The 12357-nt window shown below is 51.5% G+C and overlaps 1 protein-coding gene across 5 annotated transcripts in view; it reads right to left on the reverse strand.

The window, feature by feature from the left end:
- The window catches only part of CALN1 (calneuron 1), a 530205-nt gene that overhangs the window by 246327 nt on the left and 271521 nt on the right, over window positions 1-12357 (reverse strand). For all 5 annotated transcript variants that reach the window (XM_078440486.2, XM_078440487.2, XM_078440488.2 and 2 more), the window contains one exon: window positions 4940-5083. In XM_078440486.2, coding sequence (XP_078296612.1) covers window positions 4940-5083 — 144 coding nt within the window. The remainder of the gene's footprint in view (window positions 1-4939; window positions 5084-12357) is intronic.

The following is a 12357-nucleotide window of genomic DNA, read 5'->3' on the forward strand; positions in this document are numbered from 1 at the left end:
TACGCCTTCTGCTTCACTCATGCAGACTGTGGGCAAGCATCCTCCCTCACACGCAGGAAACAAGCGTGCGTTCTAGCTCACAACAGTCCCAGAGCATCCACACCAGTACCAGACTTGCATGAATGTGAGGCAGACGTGAGCGCTCCTCCGAATTAGGCTTCCACTTTCGTCTTCTAGGAGATCGCAAATGGTCACAGGAGAGGTCATGATCGTGACTAATCGGCAAAGGACGTACCTGTAAGGAACAGGCAGCCGAGGTGGGGAAGACGGGCATGTGAAGGCGTGGGCACAACAGGCCCATTGCTAACGGTGCCACGTGACTCCGGCCACGGTTTTGTTCTTTGCAGTTCAGTGACTTGTCTCAAAATGAACCAAAGTGAACCTGGCCAACCACAGAAATGAGCAAGTTCACACACAGCGGCCGCCTGATAAATCTTTTCAAGGTCGAGCTAAACGGGGTCAAATTCACTCTCCAGACAGAGGTGGGCCTAAAAGCAAACTACGAACCCGTTAAGAGATAGGAAGTCATTTCAAAAGCCCACATTTGCTGGAATTTCCTGACATTCTGCACCTTCGAGAGGCAGAAAGGAAATCGAGGAGAAAGAAGGCAAGGCCTACCTTGGTTTCAAAAGAGGGCCTTCTGTTCTGTAAGGGCAGGAGCCCCCAAGGGAAGCTTGCAGGGGGAGAGGTCGGCATCAGCACCCGCGAGTGGGGCCCTTACAGAGGCCCCAAGTGGCCGAAAATGTCTTTTGGTTTGACTGCTTTTGGGAAACTGTGTGCAAAGCTAGCTGAATTCGTTCCAGATGGCCACATGGGTGTGGCTGGTGAAACTATTAAAATCTGGAGAGCAGTCAAAACTAGCCCTTGGGACTTGAAGACACCAGGGCCTTATTCCCCTGTGAAGGAGGCTGCAGGCTCGGAGGGGCCCCCGGAGCCACCGTGGGAAACGCAGAGGTGTGAGGAACAGACGGGTCGTGGCAGAAAACCCGAGTCCTTTTCAAGCAGCCTTTCTCAACCCGCTTCTATGAAAGTGGTAAGCTTTGCAGATACTGTTTTTGGGTGCAGATACTTTTTGGGGTGACTAATTTGTCAATTCTTCCAAAGGCGGCACATGACCAGTAGCAAAAGGCAGTGGAGAGAAGTTGCTTCCCCCACATGCGAGGCAGGTCTTAGGGCGCTGGGCTTAATTAAATGCCTCCAGGGGCTGCATTGTGAGATCTGCAGGCTTGCAGTTTCTGGGCTGAAGGGGAGATCCTGGCCAAAAGCATCCAGGAAAGGGGGATTCTGGTTCCCAGCTGGCATTCGGGCAAAAGTCCCCTCGGCTGCAGAGGCTGATAAAACGGAAGAAGAACCGCGAGCACCAGGGGGTGTGGAATGGAGTCAAAGTGACGAGAAAGAGCCTTTGCAGTCAAGGGCCAAAGAGGAAGCAATGGGCATCAGGCGCAAATTCTGGTTTTCTGTTTATTTAACTCTGAGCACATCTGCCCTCACGGCGCACACACGCGTGTGCACGCACACACACGCAGGGGCAGCACTGAATGCAAATTGGCCACAGGCCCAGACAGCAATCCCAGACCCTGCAGCCTGCCTTCCATGGTGTCCTCTGGAAAACCAGCTCCACACACACAGGCTGCAGCTGTCTGGCTGCGGGCTCTGTGTCCAGGAAATCCCGCCGAGCTGCCTAATCCAGGGAGCTTGCTATTACACGCTTAGGCGGCAAGGCACCCCACTCCCGAGGAACCACCTAATGAAAGCCTCATGTGTCAAATTGGGTTGCACAGACACACTTAGGCTACTCCAGCCGGGCCTTGTGCCGAAGGTATGACCTCACCGTCGGGCAGACCGGCAGGGACCCCAGAAAGAGAAGAGCGGTGTGTGGGCCAGACCCGCTCCTAATCACGGCCAGCTTGGATGGACGGAGGCACTGCCCCCTCTCCCGCTGCCCCGGGACACCGGGGTCTGCGGGCCCGGAGGCACCATCATCTTACAAGCTAAGCATGGAGCTTAGGCTGCAGCCCAGACACCCCGTGTTTTTGGCATTATCCCCATAAAAATTTCTGCCACGCCAGGAGTTTCATGCCAGAGAATAACTTAATTCAGTAAGGCTGAATCTCCGTGGAGAACTCCCAGTTACAGAAGCTAGAAAGGAAGGATATAATTAGGACCTATTTTTTTGTTTGTTTGTTTTAACAGAAGCTCAAAAGGCCCATTTCAGAGAAAGACACTGAAAAACAGTCCATCCGTATCCAGAATGCAGTACCCCAGAAATGTCACTTACCAGCGTCATTTGCAGAACTCTTAAAGACACGGTTCAGTCAGACTGGGCATCTATCACTTAGTTCTTTTCACGCTTAGGCAATTAATAAACTGGGTAGAAAGTTCCTTCTCTGTGCACGGCTGCCCTGTCTTCATACCTTCTGTATTAAAGCTTGTGTGGGCAACAAAACAGAACCTCGAAGAAGCTGAACTTCAAATGTAAAGAAATGTGGGGCGCCTGGGTGGCTCAGGTCATGATCTCAAGGTTCATGAGTTTGAGCCCCAAGTCGGGCTCTCTGCTGTCGGCACAGAGCCTGCTTCAGATTCTCTGTGCTCCTCTCTCTCTGCCCTTGCACTCTCTCTCTCTCTCAAAAAAAAATAAATATTAAAAAAAAGTAAAAGTCTTTACCTGATGGAGTGACTGCAAAGCAGCTGACGGCCTCAGCTTTTGTTAAAGGAACTAACAGAAATTCTCTGCAAGAGAACTGTGAAGTTCTTTTAACTTCTGGGAAGTTCTTCCTTTGGCATTCCTTTGAGTAAGATGAGCGGTAAGTAAATTGGTGACACTTGAAAGCTCTTAAACCGAACGGAAATTTGCCACGGGCGCACAAGATCCCTCGGGACTCCAAGACCTCGTGGAATCAGGGAAGATTTGCAACAATGTAAAAACTCCCTGTGAGCTGAGATCTGATGACTGAATACACAAAGAACCGGAAAGAACTTTGAGGCAGACCCCACGATTTCATCGGAGTAACTCACCCACAATAGCCCTGGCTCTTTTTTTTTTTTTTTTTTTATTAAATGTAACTAATTCCATTTGCTTCTAGTCCATTCCACTTAGGTTTTGTTTTACGAGTTGTGGGCAGAGACTCAAAAGCGCAAAATCTTCGTTCCACGAACAGAGGTATAAATTAAGATTTCTATTATTTTAAGAAGGAAACTTTTTCTGGAAATGTATCTCCGAAATGATGATGGGGGTCAACGGAAAACAGACTTTGCTATACGATATGTGCTTCGCTCCGGCTTTTCAGAAATATCTAAAGCAAGCAGCTAAATATAAAGCAAGGTCAAAATCAGGCCTGCAAAGACATGGTGAATCACAATCAATCAGAGCCGTTAAGGACAAGGCTGGGACTGCTCATACCGCTGAACACCCCTGATGAAACATCTCTTTCCTGAACCAGAAAATAAATGGTCACAGCTGCGCTTCGTGGTTGGCGCTGGGGTTCATTCGCCATATGGCCACCCTTATTATCATCCTTCCGGCAACTCCAGCAAAGTAACAGGAGCGAGCGGTTTCTTCCAATCAGGAAGATTGGAAGTTTGCAAGTTGCAAGTTGCAAGCTGGCCTGTATGTTTGCAGGCCAAGCAAACATCTCCCTCCCATGGTCCTTTCCTTCAAAGGACTTCCCGACCCCATCATCCCCTGCTTCCTTTTTTTTACTTACACACTTCATGCTCTACCTGAGAGTCCCAATGCCCACCACGCTGGACCCCGGAGGCCCGGGATCAAGCTGCTTTTCAGAGGGGGGGGAGGGTGTTGAAAAAAAAAAAAAAGAAGAAGGCTTTTTCTTGGACCTTCAGTCAAGGCAGAATCTGAACGTCGGGGGGGGGGTCACAACAGGTTTGGGGTAGCCTCCGGGTTTTAGACGAGGAAAGAACCTCAGAGATGTCAGGTGTTGTTTTTTTAGAACTTTTTGAAAGTACAGTGAAACCTCACTCCCCGACCCGCCCCCGCCCCCGTGAGGTTGTATATAGAAACCCAGTAAGTAAAACAGATAGGAAAGAGCTGTTCTACCCAGACAACGGCACATGATTTGGCCGTAAAAAAGAAAAAAAAATGTACTAATACACGCTACAATATGGAGAAACCTTACGAACATTATGCTAAGTAAGAGCGGCCAGTCACAAAGGATCCCTACGTTGTGGGATTCCATTGATATGACATGTCCAGAGAGGCACATCCACAGAGACCAGTAGATTAGTGGTTGCCTAGGGCTTGGGTGATAGAGGGATTGAGAGGTGGCAGCTAAAAGGCAGAGCTTCTTTTTGGAGTGGTGAAAATGTCCTAAAATTGATTATGGCATTGGTTACCCAAATCTGTGAATACACTAAAAGCCACTGATTCACAAAATTTCAGTGGGTGAATGTTATGGCATGTGAGTTCTGGCTCAGTAACGCTATTTAAAAGAGAGGGAGGGGAGGTGGAAAGAATTATGGTGGCTGTTCCACTCGCCCAGCCTCCTTCTTCACCCTGCCCTGCCAGTGGCCCCAGAACCACCTCTGCAGGGCCCTGGGACTCCACGGAATATTGTTTGAAAAACCCTAATGTAGCCCTCAAATGTAAACTGAGACATGAGCCCAAGCCTTCTGACCCCAAGTGCAAGGCCCTTTAACACCAAGGTCTCGCTGGGGCGCCCGGGTGGCTCAGCCAGTTAAGGGTCCAACTCTTGATTTCGCCTCCGGTCACGATCTCACAATTCATGAGTTCAAGCCCCGGGTGGGGCTCTGCGCTGACAGTTTGGAGCCTGCTTGGGATTCTCCTTCTCTCCCCCTCTCTCTGCCCCTCCCCTGCTCACACTCTCTGTGTCTCAAAACAAATGAATAAGCTTGGGGGCGGGGGGGAGTCTCGCTGACAAGCTGGGGCTCATCTCGGGGGCCGTGCCGCGTGCCGGGGTCTCACCGTCCATGTCCAGGCGCTGCATGATGATGGCCAGTTCCACCTCACTCGGCATGTACCCCAAAGAGCGCATGGCCATTCCTAGCTCCTGCTTGGAGATGAAGCCGTTCCCATCTCGGTCCAGAACCCGAAAGGCCTCTCGGATCTCTACAAGGGGAAAGCAAAGAAGGTCCAACGGTCACACGTCTTGGTCTCTTGCGCTGAAATGATTGGTGATACTCTGCTGAACACTCCTAACTGCTTTACGAATAGCAATAGGTCAGAACCGTTTAATCAGATGAAAAAAAGCAGCCAAAAGAGGGACAAAAGAAAAGAGAGGAAGAAAAGAAAAAGCAAACAGAAAGGAAGAGGAAAGGAAATGAGAACTAAGGAAGGGAAGGGAAAAAAGAAAACCAGCTTCGGAAGGCCCGGACCATCCTTAAACCCCGCGGTCGGCGCACAGTTGGACTGTGGTCCCAGTTGACGCTCGTGTTAACCGAGGACACTTCCTGAGCAGGAACGAGCAGTTGGGTTTCAGCTGTGAGGAGAGAGCTGCCTCTTAACCTGGGCCATTCGTTTGCAGGAAAGAAGAGATTCCCCTTTGCCCACCGGTGTCTCAGCTCCCTACCGCTGTGGGAGAGGTACAGAGAGCTCTTTCAACCTCAAAGGAAGACAGGAGTTAAGTATCCTCCTGTTTTTATCTCATGCCTCTAATTTACAGCTGTTTTATGGCTATAAACAACCTCGGATCGATAAGAGTGTCATAAAGGCCCAAAAGGCATCTTTAATCACATCCTCTCCGGGCCGGCGGAGAATTGGACTCTGCTATCAATAAGGCCACTCCACTCGGCAGGTGATCACCTGTCCTCTGACCCCAACCTGAGCTGTTCTGCGTTCCACCCAGAGCCCCTCCCTCCAGAGCCCCGGCAGCCCGTCAGTCCTGGGTGGGCTGGGTGCATCCCACCACATCCTACCACCGCGAGGCAGGGCACAGGGAAGTCACTCGAGACCGTGGTCTCAAGATGACAGGTTCATCAATGGGATCTGAACAGCAGACTTGGCCGGCTTTGACCGCTCATCAATAAAGCCAGTGCAAGCCCAGGTATGGCAGCTGCCAACATCCATCATGCTGTTCAACAAGTATCGGCTGTCTGTACCCAGGGAGCACGGAATTAAGTGCCGCAGAGAACGAACAACAATCTGTTGGGTGCCGTGGTTCTCCTCCAGAGCCCTACGCTCCAGCCGGGAGGGAAAGATCCATGCAGAAGCTTGCAGGACTTCCTCCAACTAACACGAGACACTGGGCCTAACCCCTTTACCTACTAAATACCTCCCTAAATATCTGGCCGTGCTCCCGGCAAATACCCTGAACCACACCCTCACCCAAACAAGCTTCGTCCCTTCCCGTTGGTACCAATTTCCCGCGGCTGCTGTCACAAATCACCACAAACGTGGCAGCTTACCACAACAGAAATTTATTCTCGAAGCATCTGGAAGCCAGAAGCACGAAATCAGTACCACTGGACCAAAATCAAGGTGTGGACGGGGTTGTGGTCTCTTAGGGCAGAATCTGTCCCTTGCCTCTTCCGGCTCTTGGTGGCTGCCTCTCGTTCCTCGGCTTGTGGCCAGGTCACTCCAATCTCTCTGCCTCCATGGCCCCATCACCTTTTCCTCTGCTGTCTCCCATCTTCCCCTGCCTCTCACTTATCAGGACACTCGTGACGGCATCTAGGGCCCTCCCAGGTAACCCAGGATAAGCTCCTCACCGCAGGGTCCTCAACTTAGCATCTGCAGAGGCCTTTTTTTCCCCAGGAAATATTTACAGGCTCTAGGGATGAGGGCCTGGTACCTCCAGGGCCCCGTTTTCCGACCGCTGCACTGTCCCAGCCGGTATTTCCACCTGAGATGTCCTGTCTTCCTCTTTACCTGCCCAAAGCGTGTCAGGCCTCCCACAAAAACATCTTTGCTCACCATGGCCAATGTTCTCTCCCTGTCTGTTACTGGTCGGGGGGGGTGGGGGGGGGTCATCTGTCTTCGGACTCTCACCCACACCCTGAAGGGGGCGCTACCCAGACAGGTGTCCAATGGTGGATCCTCCCTGCACAAGTAAGGATCCCATGTAAGTAGCAGATTCACCATGGGTACGAATTCTGCCTGCTGAATGCTTTCTGAGAATAGGTGTGGGCTCCAGCAGACAGAAGACCAGCCTGTGCGCCGGGACCCTAGGCTCCTGGCCAGGCGCATTAGCTAATTAGGTCCACAGCCAAACCCGGAGGCCTCAGATTTCTCATGTGTAAAATGAGCTGGGTTGGCCACGAGGATCCCTAAGGTCCTTCCAGACCTTTTCTGGGGATCTGTGGACATTGCTAAAGTGTTTAAGAGAAGAACAGGAAGCCTGTGTTCTCCTTCATACCCTATTAATCTGCTGTTCAAACGCCCCTCTTTTTTTCCATTGAGGATAAAGAAAAAATTTCAGTCTGGTCCAAATTCTGAATCAAGGGGTTTGTCTGCGCTTTTAGGCTTTTCTCACCAATGAAACATGCCCAAGATTCCCTAAGGCAGCCATATGTTTTCCTACCAAGTCCCAGGTGGCCCGGAAAGAGCTCAGAGCCACTGCTCAGCTTGAGGTCATGGCACTCAGCACTCGAGGACAGCGGGGCGGAGACCACGGCCTCATATGGCCTGAGCCCAGATGCCAAGGGCAGGAGGATGCAGACGCAGGGGCTCCCAAGGTGGGAGTCAGCTCACCAGGAAGTCAGCCTGACCCCGCCCTGCAGCGGGGGCGGGCTTCTCCCTCAGCCTCAATCCCCCCTTCTGAAAAATGGGTTGGGTGCTAGCCTCTACATCAGGCCTCTACTTCCAGAACTGGCACAAAGCATGCGGCAATAGAAAATGTCAGATGATGACAGGGGCCCAGGCTGGAGTCAAAGAAGAGGCCAGGGTCCTAGGCGGGCCATCTGGATGGCCGGCTTCCGGCTGACCTCTGCCCCCTGTTCTCCTTTCCCGAGTCACATCTCCACTTCTCCTCCGTCTGACTCAGTCGTGAGCTCCCTGGCTATTACAGGGCTTGGCCTCTTTCCGGGGATCCCCTGTATGTCCTAGATCTTACAAACGAACTGGCCTGTATCCCTACACGGGACACCCCGGAGAGGCCGGACCAGGGATGTTTGTGAACTCGGCCTGGAAATGAGGGCCTTGAAGGGTATGCCTCCTGATCCCCACCTCACTGCCCGGGCTGCTCTACAGTTGCCTCCCCCTTGGGCTGCTGGAGTCGGACAGCGTCCATCCTGGAACTGCCCTGGGAAGGGACACGCTTCCCCGAGTCCTCGAACGCCCACGGTTTGCTGTTCTGCCATGAGTAACCAGGCCAGCCCTGCTCCAGCCCTGCTCCAGCACCGCGCAGGTACACATCAGCTCAGAGTTCTGTTTTCTGTGGCCCCCAGTAAGTGGGACAAAGCTGTAATTCTGTTTGCCCAGAATATCTGCTCCTGGCTCCTGGGTAGAGAGAGAGAGAGAGAGAGAGAGAAAGAGAGAGAGAGTGTGTGTCTGCAAAGGCAGACAAAGCTCACTAACTTCGTTTTCTTTCAAAATAACAGGGACAAAAAAAAAAAAAAGGACAAAACTAGAAATCCATCATAGGAGCCTCTGGAGATTTAATCTTTCCAGGGTAGGGAAAGCCCAGGCAAACGAGAAGCTTATTAGAAGGAAATGGGTCTTGCAGCCGGAGACACGTGATGTGTGCCTCATTTTATTTTTATTTTTAATAGCAGAACAGGGTGTGAGAAATATGCCCATAAAACCAGCGGAGACACGGAAGCAGGCCGGATCCCCCTGCCTGTGGCTACAGGGCAGGCTGCTGGCAACACGAAGGGGCTCTGGCCACTGGCCACATCCTTGGGAAGTGGGGACCACAGATCAAGTTGCAGGAACAACCCAGTAATGCGGAGCACTTTTCCCTGGAATTTATCCCCTCTCTGGGCTAAAGTCCCTGGTGCTTCAGGGTTACATAAGCGTGCTGTGCTTTTGGTCTTTAAGTACATTTCATGCTCACACAATACGTGCACATCAGGCAACGGTATGTGATTCTTCCGCCTCCAAGATGCCTTTGCAGGCCACAGTAGAGGGGACAGCGGCGGTGACGAGAGCCTGTCCCACTGCCAGTTTGTGGTGTATGAAAGTGGTCGTGGTTAAGTGCCTCTCTACCCTGATGTCCTGGGGCCGAGCAAGGTCTTGACTAGAAAGCACGCTGCTCTAGAGCCCAAAAGATTTACTTCTCATTACACCAGCAAGTGTATTTTCTTAAAAATATCAGAGCCACCACTGGGACGACCTGTATCCCTAAGAACCAGGCTTTGGGTCCATGACGCTCTCTAGGGACATAGCCAGTTCGGGCAAAAACAATGGCAGAGGCTGGACTGTCATACAGAACAGATTCATCAGTCAGGTCACTCCAATAAAGTGTGCATGAGAGGACATCCAACCAGAGTCAACAGTCGTCGGCTAGCGTCTGGCCTTGAAGACGCAGCTGAAATTCACAGCGCCAATTTGCAAACTCAGCTCGGTAATGAAGAACAATACTTTTTCCTATCTCAATCCCGGCTAGATGCGAAATCTGCTCAGTCTCCACAGACATGTGTCCCTAGGAAGAATATGGGCTTCAGCCACAAGAAGCGATCACTCTGTTAACGAACAAGATGTGTTCTGTTGACAGACGTCACTGAGAAATGGCGGAACCAGAGACATGCAGTTCAGCATGGCAATTATTAAATACCCACAGAAGTGTACCAGAAAATACACGATCGGAGCCTCGTGGTCTTTATTCAGGAAAATTAATAGGACAGGGACTGGGGCAATGAGAAAAGAGATTTAGAAGGATTTGCACCTTCTCTGAGAAGGACGAATGAATACTTAGAGGTGATTAATACAGCCATTCATTCGATGAAGAGTTGCTGTTTACTTATTACAGGCCATATGCTGTGCTGGAACAGTTGGGTAGCAAAAGAAACTTGCCAAGCTATGAGAAGATTATAGTCTAGTTGATCTAGTCTAGTCTAGACCGAGAGGTAACGGGATCTTCATACCAGAGAATGACAAGAGCAGGAATCAGAGTCCACACAAAACCCCATGGACGTCCTTCCATATGAGAGAGATGACCCTATGGAAGGGTCACACCGGAATCCTTTGGCATTAAGAGATGAGGGGAGGGGGCACCTGGGTGGCTCAGTCAGTTGAGCATCCGGCTTCGGCTCAGGTCACGATCTCACAGTCCGTGAATTCGAGCCCCGCGTCGGGCTCCGTGCTGACTGCTCGGAGCCTGGAGCCTGCTTCGGATTCTGTCTCCCTCTCTCTGACCCTCCCTCGTTCCTGCTCTGTCTCTCTCTGTCTCAAAAATAAATAAACATTAAAAAAAGAGAGAGAGATGAGGGGAGGAAGTGCACGAGGACGAGATGGCAAAGGGCCTTGGGAGCCGTGTGACCTTCACCCTACAAACCGGGGGTTGGCAAAGGGTGGCCTGTGGCCAAATGTGGCCCCCCACCTCTTTGGTAAATAAGGCGGGTTTTTTTTGGAATGCATCCATGCTTGCTCATTTACACACTGTCTGGGTCTGTCATCTACAGTCCTACTGCTTCCGCACTACACCTGTAAAATTGAGAAGTCGTGACAGCGACGGTTTGGCCCATGATGCCTGAAATACTCACACTTTGGCCTTTTATGGTTAAAATTTGTCAAGCCCTGCTGTAGGCCACAGGGAGTCCTCAGTGGTTATAAATCCAATCAACCAATCAATCAATCAATAAAAGAAAGGATCAGATTGACTTTTTTAATGTTTATTTTTGAGAGAGAGAGAGAGAGAGAGAGTGTGTGTGTGTGTGTGTGTGTGTGTGTGTGTGTGTGCGGGGGAGGGGCAGAGAGAGTGGGGACGGGATGGGGACAGAGGATACGAAGCGGGCTCTGTGCTGCCAGCCCACGGGACTCCAGCTCACGAACCGTGAGATCATGACCTGAGCCAAAGTTGGACACTTAACCGACTGAGCCACCCTGGCGCCCCGGGATCAGACTGTTTTTTTTTTTTAATTTTTTTTAACATTTATTTATTTTTGAGACAGAGAGAGAGCATGAACAGGGGAGGGTCAGAGAAAGAGGGAGACACAGAATCTGAAACAGGCTCCAGGCTCTGAGCTGTCAGCACAGAGCCCGACGCGGGGCTCGAACCCACGGACCGCGAGATCATGACCTGAGCCGAAGTCGGCCGCTTAACCGACTGAGCCACCCAGGCGCCCCTAGACTGGTTTTTAAACCAAGGGTTCCGGCATCGGAGTGGCTGGGAGGTGAGAAGCGGGGGCCTTACTGGGAGGACTCACCACAGTCTGCGGGAAGGTGAGGAAGCCGGGCTCACCCCCACAGCGCTGCTAACAGGGTCTGAGGCTTTTCTGCGTGGCCAGGCGGGAGGGCTCGGGAGTCCAGCGTCTAGGAGAGGGAGCGTTGAGGATGATGCTGGGGTTTCTGGTTGGCCTGATGGGGTGAGGACCGATCACATTAACCGAGAGAGAATTCAGGAGGAGGCACATACTTGCAGAGAGGGAAGGGAAGGGGCGTTTTGGTCACACGGCGTACAGGACCGTGAGACGTGGCCAGGAGGCCAGATCTGGTGAGCATTTGGCCATACGGGACCAGCTACTGCTGACAGTAATACTGGGTACCCAACCAGAACAGAAAGTGGGAACAGAATGACCGTAATTGCCCATAAAACGCTGGTTCGATCCCAATGCGGGTTTTAGCGTGAATGAGTTCCAATTCAATTCTGTTCAATCAGTCCACAAATACAACTAATTGGTTTCAATAAGCAGGGAACACAGAGGTGAGGCCTCCGACAGCCAGGGGGGCGGGGTCCTCAAGGAGGACCCATGTGCCAGGAGGAAGTGGGGTCAGAAGTGTTCCCTCATTTCATAATAGTGAGGGGACAGGCCACAGAGACGGGGGGCAGGATGGGGCTCCGTGCTGCTTTGTATAATGCCCTGTGTTAAGCTGGATTTTTTTTTCGTGGTACTCTCTCCAAAGGGCTAAAGGATCCTCACTCCTAGGTTATTTGCTGTTTGAGGTGCGACTCCATCCATTTCGACAAAGTGATCATTCATTCTGTGCTACTTGCACAGACGTAGATGGTAAGGAACACTACTAAGAGGGGTCCCAACCCTGGAGGCATTTCTCTATTTCTCTGTCCTTTATCTAAGTGGAGTCCTGTTTCACAAAGGAGGCTGAAAGAATGCAAGGTGTACCCGAGGGAAAAGAGAGCGCCTGGGAGATAGGAGAGAGAAGTTGAAACAGAAAACACCTGGAAGGGGCGCCTGGGTGGCTCCGTGGGTCAAGCGTCCGACTTCGGCTCAGGTCACGATCCCACGTGAGTTCGAGCCCCGCGTCGGGCTCTGTGTCTCCCTATCTCT

Source organism: Panthera onca, chromosome E3 (genome assembly GCF_046562875.1).
Source record: "Panthera onca isolate mPanOnc1 chromosome E3, mPanOnc1 haplotype 2, whole genome shotgun sequence".
NCBI lineage: Eukaryota > Metazoa > Chordata > Mammalia > Carnivora > Felidae > Panthera > Panthera onca.